Raw genomic sequence first — 13,013 nt, 5'->3', positions numbered from 1 at the left:
AGTGGGGAAGACCTGCCCAAAGCCTGCTGTGCAGGTGCCCTGTCAGGCTGAAGGAATGGAATTCCTTAATACAATAGGTGTTTTTAAATTAATATGATTAAATAGTATTATTAGTCTTCGGAAGATAATCCATCACTTTCATTAAAAAAAAAAAAAGTGATAAGGGCTGTATCTGCATTGTTCTTGTGGAGGAATTTGCATCTTCAAGCTCTTCTTCTCAAAGTGATTAGACACTGAGAGTTCAGGGACTATAGAGGCAAACCTAGAATGCTCTGTAGCACCATGAGGCTGATGTAATATGGGGCACCTAGTTGAATGTTCCTTTCTGTTCTCAAAAAAGGAAGAAAGCTTTTTAATTTCTTGCTCTTCAGCATGTAGGAAACTCATAACTGTTCTCTGTTGGGGCTGAAAGCACATCACAGATGTGGTTCAAAATCAGTTTGTCATTCATTTCAAGCCTGCTTTGGCACAGGATGGTATAGAAAGAAAAAAATAAATAAATCTGTTCCAAATTTGCATTTGATATTTCATTCTTTCCTTATCATCTGCATTTTTGCTGCTTTAATTGGTATTTCAACTGCAATGGCTTCTAAACATCCTAGGCAAATGCTGTCTTATAAGCCAAATTATTTCTGTCTTATTTCTTTTACTGTGCACAAGGTGGACTAAAAACCTAGCTGAGTGGCTGGGAGTGACAGGGTGGTGGTCTGTGGCACAAGGTCCAGCTGGAGCCAGGCGCCAGTCACGTACCCCAGGGGCTGACTGTGGAGCCAGTGCTATTAAAGACCTTCATTAGTGACTCAGGTGATGGGGAACAAAGCACCCTGGGGAGTGTTCAGACAGCAGAGAGCTGGGACACCCTGTGTTTAAACACAAGAATTGACTGACTGACTCTCTGGTTGGTCAAACAGCAGAAGAGGTTGCCCATGGACATCGTAGGGTCTCCATCTTCGGAGAGATTCCAGCCTTTATGGTCCTGGGTGACCAGCTTTAGGTGATCCTGCTTTGAGCAGTCAGGTTTCATGTCTCAGTGTTTCTAAATATAAATGCATGATGATTTTTAAAATATGTGCCCAACTGTTAGTTTGTAGTTCCCCCACAAGTTTTTTCACTTTAATTACGAATATTCAAATAGTTTAGGGAAAAAACAGGCAAATCTCACCCCATAAGCGAATTTGTATGTGGAGAAATCAGATTCCTTGACTCGATTTTAGCCCAGACCTTTATGCCAGCAGTTAATTGAGCTATTAGTTTTAATTACTGAAATATTCTAAATTTGAAAAATTAAAAAAAACCCAAAAAAAACTAGTGAGATCCATCAAGTAGTGAACCATCTTAATTTAATTCCATATTACAATGCTCTACTGTCTCTTGTAGGTCATTGTAGCATCTGGTTGCACTATCTTCGAAAGTCTATCTTAAATTCATGTAAATTTAGAATACTCAGATGCTAAAAAGAATTTGTAATTCTTAGTAGTCATTCCTCAATATTTTTTTCACCACACTCACTGTTTAATGAATATCATTTGGTTGAAGTTTTTGATTACCTCAGTAAAAAAAAAAAATACATTGTCATTCAATGTGCGAACGGAGAGGCATAATTTAACAATAAGAATATTGTCACACGGCAAAGAGTTAATCAAAGGATGTTCCTCCCCTGCAACCACCTGATCTGTTTAGTTTGGTAAGCAGGAAATTTTAAAGATACTCTTTTTGCCATTTTAACCTCTTTAGTGGCCTCTCTCAGTAAGCGCTCTCTCGTGTAAACAAACAAACTTAAAGAAGACCTCAGCCTTTGTGGTAAACACTTACCTAAGGCAGTGGGACCAGCATGGAGGGGAAACTTGTGGAAACTTGGATAGATGTTTGGTCCTCTGGAAACCTGGCAGATGTTTGTTTCCTGGGTTGTGTTGAATTTCTCTACGCACTTGTTGCAAGTTGTTTTAACTGAAGAGTAGTTCTTCAATCAGTTGTCGCTAGCTTTGTGACAGGTTCACCACACAATGTTTTGCCACGCAGCTGCTGGATTTTTGTCTTAAATTTGATTATTTTATAAACTTGTTCTTTGGAAGAGTCCTAAACCACAATACAGAAAGGATATTTCACATTGGGTCTGAATCCAAGCTTCGGCTGTAGTTGCTTGACCGGCACTTTTTCAGCTGTCAGCAGCCTTTGAGAACCTGGTATGTAAACTTTTAGGCTTTGAAATGCCTGAATGTTTATGTTTCCACCAAAAAAATTCCCTCCAACGTTTTTGGCACTTGGGTGCCCGGTGTTTGGTGAAGAGAACCTTCCAGGGTGTGGATGAGGGAGCTTGTACAAATGCCTAAAGGCTTGCTGTGTTCAAGACATTGGTTATTTTTGAGGTGATAATTGCTTTTTTTTATTTTTTAAAGACATAACCAAGATGCTGATATTGTCTGTAATGAAAAGTGAGCTTAAATATTATCAGATTCAATTACTCCTTTTTTTTTTCTTTCTCTTCACTTTCAGGATAAGGAATTATGTTGGAATTCTCTATTTATGAATAGAGAATTTCCTTTAAATGATAGTTGCTTCCAAAACCTGTCGTTTGCTAAATTATGGTTCAGAATTATGACAAAAAGGTAAATAATTTCAGGAGAGAGGCTGGAAAATAGCATAAGATTTTAATTTATTTTTCTTCCAGATAGTAGTAGAAGGATTTTTAAAAGGCAAAAGGATGGTATTATAGTTAGTGGTTTATAAAATCATTCGGTTTATAAGTTTGATCTAGCAACAGCAGCAAGACTTGACTTGAGTGTTTGATGTTACTGATCTTAAATATGTGTATAGGTACCTTGTGAATAGTTTGTGCAGCAAAATATGTACAATAGTCCCTGAAGTTTATAGTTTTATTGCATTTTTTGAAGTTTGGTGTTTTCATAGAGCATGTTATTCTGGAAAGTATCTAAGGTGCAGAAGCTTTTTAGGAGCTTAGGCTGATGAACAGGAATATTATTAATGCAAGGTGCATGAAGGAATGTCTCTCAAGCAGGAGAATTAATCCTCTTCATAAGATGATGCAGTGAAATCAGAGAAAAGTCTGTGTTTGATATTATTTTTGTCTGCTGTGTTATGTGCTGGAAGAAAAGTGCTTACCTTGCATGTGGCTTGGTTGTGGCAGAAATGACATTGGGAGAGAAGTTCAGAATGCTGAGCACTTAATTTGAAGGAAGTCCTTGCTCTGTGTAAGCAATTAGGAGCTGTGGCTGCAGTAGGAGGCCTCTGGTCGTGTAGACTTAGTAATTGTATTCATCTAATGTATAACCATTAATACCTTGCAGCTCAGTGTGAACTAGAGCCCCTTGATGTAGCTAAGCCCTTAAGTATTTAAATACCCAGGTGCTTCTTACTGAAATGTCTTGGAGTCCAACTTGGCCTCCTCATGGTGACTGTTGTAAATGTTCCTCATAAAGCTGCATTACATTTCATCCTAATTAGCACTGCTGCTGTAGCCTCGGTAAAGACACATTGGATTAAAAAGAACCAGAGGCTGAGTGCCCACATTTCTCTCCTACAGGAATTAAATCAATTTCAGCCTTACAGTATTCACAGACCTGATTTAATTTGGCTTCTTTCTCTAGATGATTGCAAAAGCACAGTAGTAGTAGGAAGCTCCTGCCTTTATTACTTATGTTTAACTTCAGAGTTGTGTCTGCTTTGAGTGCTATCAGGGTAGCATTTCTTATTAGTCCCCAAATAAAGCAAATATGCTATTTTAGTAGCAAATAAATTGAAAGTTCATGAATAAATAGTGGTTACCAGCAACAAATTAAGATGATAAATGTTTTTATTGTGGAAATAGGAATGAATGTTACCTACTGTGAAATGGATTTTTTAAATTGAAATCAGATACATAATTAAGTTGTTATTAATTAGGCACAGAAAAGGTTAGAAACCTTAACATCTTTTGTCCATAAGCCAAATATTGTGGTGTGTTGGTATCCATGCTGTGAATTCCCCATTACTGCTCTGCCAGTAATTTCAACCTGGCATCCAGACTAAATTGTCTCCCTAGGAGCCAAGAGGAAACACGGCTGATATGTGATCTCGGGCATGGGTCTCTCTTGAATGAATAAAAGCACTGTCACATTTTACGAAATTACATCTGCTGGTTGTGTGCTGTGATCATCTCTGAATGAGGGAGAGGGCAGAGCTCATCTGAGTTATGGCGCAGACCCACATTCCAAAGGAGCTTGATGGGATTTTATACAGTCTTGTTACTGCATTCCAGATCTGTTTCAGCTGCATGACAGAAACTGGAAGCAAGGCAATGATTGTGCCTACGCAATAATTTTTAAAGTGGTCAGAAACACACAGAACACACAAATTGCCAGCCAGAGCTTGCTGAGCGGCCTCAGAACACGTTTTGTGAATGGAGATGAGCAAGTTTAGCAAGTGGCTGCCATGCAGAGCTGAAAATGCAATTCTCAACCTCTCTCTCTGAGCAAAGATGGGAAGGAAGCTTGTTCCCCTGGAGCCCTCAGCTGCTTGGGTCTAGCACCCCAGTACACAGCTGTGGTGCCAGATGTTGGCAGCGTGTGCTGAGCCTGCCCCACAGTGCAGCAGCCAGTCTTGTAGAACCCTTCAAGGTCCCTACCACGGCTTTAAAGAGGCTCATTTAACGGCTGGGCTCGGTGATCTTAGAGGTCTTTCAGAACCTTAAGGATCTGGGATCTTGCTCAGAGCCCTGTCAGGTGGATGCCCTTTGCTTTGCAGCAGGGATGAGCCTGCAGTGTCCTGGGGGAGCTGCTGCTCTTTGCTGCCAGAGGGCTGCAGAGCCACTCCAGCCCAAGGTCCCCCAGGTGGGTGGATGGCTTTGTGACTCATGTGGGGGTCTGAAGTTAGTAGGGGAGATATGTCCCATGGGCACCATGTGGGGTGTTGGCCAAGGAGCCAGGGGATTGATGGAGTTTTGGAGCTGCTGCAGGACTGTTTCCCCTTACCTGGTTGTGGGGCCAGTAAGAGAAGGAAGCATGAATAATCTGTTACTCCTTTTCTGAGGCAAATGAGTGTCTAAGTCCCACGCTGTTATTCAAAATCTGCAAAGAATAGAGAACAAAACAATTGTTTGGAGCAATTATCTCTTAACATGTGGAAACTGCAACAGTGGTGAATTTTAAGATCTTTTTCTAAACTGAACAAAATCGTCCTTTATGCACTATCTGATTGTTGAAGTATTTGTTGCCACTTCAGCCTGAGCTCTGTAACCATGTGGTGGTTGTTTTTCCTTTTTCTCCTCTATTCTTCATTTCTTTAAAGAGCTGATTCTTGTGATTTATTGGGTACAAACTACAAAGCTAAGTACTTTTCAGGATGTAAGTTGTAGTGGCTATGAGAAGAAATGAGACTATAATTCTCCTCCACTTTATTTTAGTTAAGTATTTTCGGAGGGGAGGGGAGGATGTATTCTTTCCATTAGACCTCTCCTTTCTTAATCACCATTCCCTAATTAATTCCCTGGTTAAATATAAAGCAAGCATTAGCTCTGAATAATGTTTTCCTGTGCGATTAAGTAAAGAAGAATTTCTTTCTTTTGTATGATGACTCATTGCTGGGGGATCTGGAGGGAGCCTCAGGGTGGATATTTGAGACTTAGGTCCCAGGTGCTCTCATACCTTTGAGCTGTGTCTGCTGTCAGTCCAGGGGTGGGAGGCAAAGGCGATATCACGTATCGGCTGAACACCAAGAAAATTGCCTCTCTCCTGAAACGTCAGCTTTGTTTTTTCCTGGTGGAAAACTGACTCTGGCTCATAGAAATGCAAATCTCAAGACAACCCACACAGCTAGCAGGAATGTAAATTATTGTTCTTCCTGGCACAGTGTCTGTAACATTTCTTGTTGCATGATGTATACTCTTTGGTGTCCAAGCTGCCCCAAAAATGTACTCTTTCTTTTCACCAGCATCTTCCAGTTCCTCCCCCTGTCCCAGTTTGCAAACCTTTGGCTTCTAGCAGTACAGCTGTGTTGGGTCACACCATAAACCACGTCCAAAAGAACTGAGGTCAAGAACTGAATCAGAAAAGGAGATTATAGTGAATGGGGGCATGGCAAAGAGTAACATAGTCTAAGCTGGCCAAGCTTATTTTACTGATGAAGAAACATTGTCTAACTCTACCCAGATGATATGACTTTGGTTTTTGCTACTGCAGTAGCTTATGGTGTTAATTTTTAGCTCATAGCATCAAATTTTAGCTCAAAAGGCAGTTTTAAGGATGAGTCTGTGTTCAAATGTTGCTTGTAGCTCAAGATGTGAAAAAGAATGCAGATTTATTAATGTGGCAGCAAGGAAAACATATGGATTATGTTTCATATAAGGACATGAGAATGCCTGTGATTTGACTGCTGTATCCGTGAATGCTGTAACGTATAATCTCTGGGTGTTGAAAAACAGGCATTTAAAAACACTCTTGGTTTTGATAAAAAGTATGGTAACCAGAAATCCCACTGATCTTTTTTTTTTTTCCTTTCCTATGTTTTACAGGCCTTTCCCTGTATTTCAACCGGAATTTATGGTAAGACACACCTTTGATGTCACTTATTCTTACTCATTTTTCCCTATTATCGTTATTTTTAACAGTGATAGTTCTTATCAGATGTCTCATCAGTCATTTTATCTCACCAATGTATTTATACTGTGTTAAATAACAGAGACCCAAAGCCTTTGGCCGTGACTGGGTGCTGGTGTTCTGGGAAGTGGGATACTGTTGTGCAGCCCTTGGCATAACCCTTAGAGCCTGTGAGCCAAGACCTGGAACTGTGATTGCACTTCTGCAGTAACTCTTAAACACGCTGCTGTTATTTCAGCAAGGGAAAAATAGGGGTCTGGCAAAATTTTCCATCCAGAGGGAAAGAAAGAAAGATGCCATGATGTCCAAGGCTGGCCAAAAAAAATAAAAAAAGCCAAGCCAGCTTGCTGGAGTTACAGGAAATTATCTTAGTTCCCTTGAGTTTTGCTTCCACCATTTTAGTTTATTAATTTACATGCAAATTTACATGGCCTGAAGGAACTGGAAGGAAATGGTTATTATAAGTCTCTTGCTTTGTTGTAATCATAAGGTAATCCATCACTAACAGTTAAGTGGCTTTTGGTTGGCGTTGTGAAAGAAGTGAGCATGATATTTGAAGGAGGAAAAAAACAAGTAGTTCAATATTTAGAGAAAAAAATTGAGAATTTGAGAAAACATGCAAACTACAAAGGGAAGTTCTTAAACAATAACCTATGCTGTTTTGTTTTTTTTTTTCATTTAGATCTAATAGATGATTGTAGGTTTGATTACTTACACAATTTAAAGTTTTTAAAATAGGGATGCTTTAAAGAAACACGAGGATGCTTCATGTCTTGAACTGTCGAAGGCCAGGTTGGATGGAACTTTAGGCCACTTGGTCTAGTGGAACGTGTCCCAAGGGGGATTGGAACCAGATGATCTGTAAGGTCCCTTCCACCCGAAACTATTCAATCATTTTATGCTAAACAACAATAAATAAATTTTAAAAACCACATTATCATGTAACAATGAAATATGATGTAAGTCATAACATATAGTTATTGTTAGATAAGATAACTTGAGCTTTGACTAATTAGATAATTCAGATTCAGGAGGGGAGAAATGAAGGCAGAAATATTTAGGCTTGTTCCTTCTATTTTAAGGACCTCTTATTAAATTTTTTTGGTGATTGTAGATCTGAAATAGGCTTCAGAAGGTAAAATCTCCAATTTGGGGGCTGTATTCCCTTCTACTTGAACTGCATTTCCATTGTTGCAGAAGAGCATGCAGATGCCATTTCCACGAGCACTAGAATTGTCTGAATAGAAATCTGGTTTCAGATAAAGCTTTCTCTCAGTTCTCACTTTTGGTCCCCCTTTTGAACTTGGAGGCAAGCTTTGCATTTTAGTCCTTGATTCATTGGCTTAAATCTCGATCTTTTACATAGATACATTTTTGTTTGATATACTTTTTTTGTTTACATTGGGTTTTGTTTGATACATTTATTTTAGAAAATCAACCAAGATATGATGTAAGTATAAAGAAATTACCAGTAAGTAGGAGGTACAAAGAATAATAGTTCACTATATTTTAGAATTGGCCTAGTTAATAGGAAAGTCTCAGCAGGTGAGAAATATGGTTCCCTGAAGCCAGCAGAGAAAGTTGGAAAGGCTCTCTGATAGGAATATCTGTGAGTTTATGTGAAGTTTTCAATGCTTTTCTCGAAGTAGCTGTGGCATTACCAAAACATTATACACTGCAGCAGATGCTTTTTCTGTAATTGTTTGCTGTTTTCACTGTTGGAAATAAATTAAAATGCATTTGTGCTAAAATGCTCTGGTTTCCTGAGGCTGCTTTTTGGGGTTTTTTGTAGGGGGGAATACAGCCTCTACTTGATGGTACTGTTTACATTTTAAGAAATGTTTTTTATTCCTCAATTAAAGAAGTACTTCCGTTCTTTCCAGACTTTCAGATGCACTGCCTGAGAGTAAAAATTAAACAGGCAGCCCTGCTTCTAGCTTCAGGTGTCAGTATTTTCAAGAACGTTTGATAGCAGTTGCATTGCTAAAATTACACCGTGGGTGGTGATGTGTTTGCAACGTAAAGTACAAAGAAGCCCCACAAAACTGTGCTTTAATCTTTTTGGTTTTGTTGGGGTTTTCCCCTTTATCCATGCATATTCCTTGAGATAAAGGCAGTGTCTAGATGAAAAAGTGGATCAGCCTCATTCCTGATTAGGGTATCTGTGCTGTGCACCCAGCACTGGGCTGTCCCAATAAAGCAGCATTGAAGGAGCACGCTTGCTGTTTCCTCATCTTGGATCCACACAAACAAATTCTTTCCATTCAGAAACTCCAGGCTGAGGATGCAATTTCTCCTGCAAATTGAAGTACAGAAATTTGCTAGAGGTTGGCTGAGTATATCCGGTTTGAGAATCTGGATTGAGTTCCGCTCCAGACCCCTGCAGATGTGTAGATTGTTCACCTGCGCTCTCGTCATTAGGACAGAGTGTTCACACTGCTGTGGGGAGCAGTCCACTCTTGTTTTCATCACTCTTTTATAGAGCACTCTTTTACTCCCATAAAAAGGAAGCCGGGAAGAAACAAGCAAACAAAACTTTTTTTCTGAGGTCTTGGCAAAGGGCAGATTGCTTTCCATGGGAAGAGTGTTGGATGGAGGAAAAGTCTGCCCACCTCCCCAAACACTTTCCTGATGTTCCATCTCCACCCATCACGCTGTGGATGTTTCAGCTTGAACAAGTTACAGCCTAGAGAAGGCCATTTGGCTGCTGCACCGTGCCAGCAGGCAAAACTTGGATTTTCATGTGCTCCTGTTTAAAGAGTGCTGGCAACAAATCCTCTCACAAAGGATCTTTGATTTAGAAGTTTAATTCAAATGTGGGATTCCATCTTTGAAAAATGACATAGGAAGCAACCAATGCTAAATATTTGTAAGGACTAAAAAAACAAGTGAGAGTCTGCCCACAGGCAATCTGGGAAAAAAAATTCCCCTACGAGATCCCAAATCCCTAATATATTTTCCTAAGAGATCCTTGTCACCTTTAATAAGCGTAAAAACTGCTAATCAGTCTAAGAAAGCAAAGGTTGTAAAGGTTTATATCCCCATGGATCCCTGGGTTACTTTCTTCTATTGCAATAAATTCTTTTGTTTATACCAAGAGCATGAAGTTTCCCAGATAAAATTGTTTTGGAAGGAGGACTGAGGATTTTCATCCCTCCCATGGCATTAGGGAGGTATTGGAGTATCAAGCTCCACACATCCTTAGCAGCTGTTTAGCAACACACAAACACAAGCCAGACCAGTTTGATTTTTAGGGATTTTCTTACATCTTTGTCTCTTTTTTCCTTTTTAAAGCAATTTTAATATCTGTTTTGGAGAAAAATTATAAAAAGGTATGAAGAAATCTATAGTTCAGAGGGTACAAAGTGCTATTTTAGGCTGTAGTGTGTCAGATTTTCATGTTTTACCAGTGGATCACCATTTACATGTCCAGTTTCCCCTTAATTACTCTCTTTTTATATCTGAGGTACCTCCAGAAGAGAGGATTGGGGAGGAACTGCCACTTCCTTTAGGAGATTTTTCTGGAAGAGCACCTCATTAGGAAGCTCTCCACAAACTGTGGCGTTTGCAGCCTGCAAAGTGAACAAGGATGTTTTATATGGTGCTACAAACCTTCCAAGCCACAAAATTAAAACAAGGCTTTGCAGATGGATGTCAGGAGACAGGATTTTTCATGTTTGTCACAAATGTTTTGAGATAATTGTGGGATAGGCTACAAAAGGAAGGAATTGAAGATGTTATGGGCAGTGCACACCTGTGTGTTACCTCCTTGCTGTTACTTTGCAGTAAGACAGGGTTGGGCTTTGTTCTGAGATACTTACGTTGGCAACAGAAGCTGCTCTTTGACATCAAAAACTAGTATTTAAATGTTATTTTAAACTTAAGGGAGAGGGGAAAACAGAAGAAATAAAGTGGAGGGAGAAAGATGAAACTCCGAATTGCAATTGGTATGTGTTTCTGTCTCTACATCACTACAGCTGTGTGCTGTACCTTAGCTTGATTTCATGAAAATTATGTCCTCTGTCCTTTCTGAGAAGAACTATAAAGGCAGCTCTTAGTTTCCTTATGAACTTACACTTGCATTAGTTTTAAAAACAGAGAGAGAAACAGACCAAATGCCATGAAAGTGGAGAGTGTCTGTGGTGATTTAGGTGATGGAAATGCACAGTTTCACCACATTTTAAACATGGTTATTACATTGGAGTAAATCTTGCTGCTATAGAATCAGTCCACTGAGGTTTACGTACAGCTTTTGGCCTGGTCATGGCAAAACATTGCACAGGGTTTGTTGGGTTTTTTTTGCTATATGTTGCTAAGGGAAGTCTGAAAAGAAAAAAGTAGAGTAAATTGGCTGTGTGTATAGGAAATAGAAGCATATAATCTGTTCTTAAGGGAGGATGCAGGGAAGGGAGCACAGATCCTCTGGTCTGCTTTAGATTTGGGGAATAGGTCCTTTGGTCCTGTGCCAGCTTGTGTCACCACAGTCCTGAGCCCCAGTCTGTCCTGCTCAGAGTCCAAAGAGTGATTCATCCTGCTGCAGAGGGCTGGGAGCATCTCCATCAGCTCTTCTCCCCATGAGGTGATCCAAGGTAGATTATAACAAGGGATTAACCAACAAGTGTTTGACTGAAAGATTGTGAGAGCCCTCATAAAGTCTGAGTGAGAAGACTAAACCAAATGTTTTCAAAGGCAGAATAAATTCCTGACACAGGGTTAAAGGTTGAGGCCATCTATTTCCATCTTTCTCATCTGTTTTTTTCCTCATTTTCCTGTTGGCATTTCATTTCTGGAATAGATGTTTCTTTAATGAGCAATTCTAATAAGGCTTGCACTGTCGTCTTTCCAAGGAAGGAGTTAGCTGCAAATTTTTCAGAGCCACTATACACCAGCGTGTAATAAGTAACTATGAAGTGGTTTTGTATTTATCTTCAGTCTGGTGCTTTGAGTTCCCGTCACCATTAAAAAGGCCTGATGCTTATGTGATCATCAGAATTGGATATTGTGATGTCAGTTGGGGTTATCCAGGAAAATGGATATTATCATATAAATTCTTTGTGATAAAAAATCCCAATCTGGTAAGTCACATAAGAAAAGTTCCTATTAAGAAGATTTTCATAACTAAGCTGATTTTTAAACTTATCAGCAGCTCCTCATCCCTCAGCTTAGACCACATCAACTTTTTTGACACTGTGTTGTTTTAAAAGACCTTTTTTGTAACTCATTGAGAGTTAATTGCATTTTGTTATTTGCTGGTTAATTGGCATAATGTGATATGTTTGCAAAAATGAAGATATATGAGAACTCATTCTTTGACACTTCTTTTGGGTCTGATCACCAGTTAAATAGATTATTATTAAAAGTAATGGTAACAGCTATGAAATTACTATTATAATATTCAAGTAATCCTAGAAATCTAATTACTACTTGTATAAAAATTTGTTGCATGCATTATTTAACAGTGTTCTTATTTCAGATAGTGTGGTGTCCATGATACTAATTGGTGCCTTCCCATAATTTAAATACTAAAAAAATTATTACAGGGAAGTGTAAATTGATGAGCTCTCAGCAGTCTAAAATTAACATTCATGTGATGTATTTAGCGAGGAGAAGCTCTAACTTGATTCCAGACGAGAGACTTAATAAGCTCTCTTTTTCAGTGGAAATTAGCTTTTTATGCATAATGTAGTTTGACTATCTAGAATTTTATCTATTCTGAAGGTCTTGCTGACTGGTCCAATTTGCAGCATTTCCCCTTAACACTAGAGGACAAATCCTGCCCTTCATGAAAATGGCATTTAGTGACTGCCCTTAAAAACTTCCCTTTGAAAGCTTAGACTGTTGACTAAATAGTTAGTTGCCTCATGGCATCTCTTTTAGTCTTTTCCATGTTCTCTTTAGGATGAAAAAAAATTCTATGTAGTTTCTTTTTCCTCTTAAAATTTCTATTTCAGCCATATTTATATGAGATATATATTGTTATATTATCGTGGTTTCTATCTTGCAGCTGCCCACCCTCTTTAACCTCACTGCCTGGGTTCTACTCTGCAAGAAACAATCGTGTGCTCTCTTGCTCTTATTTCACAGTGTTTTCCCTCTTGAAGCTACTAGCGTGGCTCAAATTGCTTTAGCAGTGAGCTCTACAGGTATCTCCAGGCTGCTGAGGAAAAGCCAGGAACATCCCCAAAGGCGTCAAAAACATGTTGAGCTTTGGGCAGTTTTCCCTTTTTTCCCTTCACTTTCTGTATTTTTTTTTTTTTGGTCAGGTAACTATCCTGTAAAGCATAAAAAAGCTGGAAAAGTTCTCTGGTATCCAGAAAGCGTGTTGCAGAAACTATAAACAGGGCTTCAGCTGGTCAGATGTATGATTTGCTTTCATATTTGTGGTTTTCTATTCAAAGAGCTAGGAATGTCTCAGTTACCATG

General features: G+C 39.1%; 1 protein-coding gene across 7 annotated transcripts in view; it reads left to right on the top strand.

The window, feature by feature from the left end:
* MACROD2 (mono-ADP ribosylhydrolase 2) overlaps positions 1 to 13,013 on the top strand; it is an 844,207-nt gene that overhangs the window by 561,414 nt on the left and 269,780 nt on the right. For all 7 annotated transcript variants that reach the window (XM_038130850.1, XM_038130847.1, XM_038130846.1 and 4 more), the window contains one exon: positions 6,506 to 6,536. In XM_038130850.1, coding sequence (XP_037986778.1) covers positions 6,506 to 6,536 — 31 coding nt within the window. The remainder of the gene's footprint in view (positions 1 to 6,505; positions 6,537 to 13,013) is intronic.

This window comes from Motacilla alba, chromosome 3 (genome assembly GCF_015832195.1).
Source record: "Motacilla alba alba isolate MOTALB_02 chromosome 3, Motacilla_alba_V1.0_pri, whole genome shotgun sequence".
NCBI lineage: Eukaryota > Metazoa > Chordata > Aves > Passeriformes > Motacillidae > Motacilla > Motacilla alba.
The sequence above is the reverse complement of the archived record's forward strand: the minus strand, read 5'-3'. Positions and strand labels throughout refer to the sequence as shown.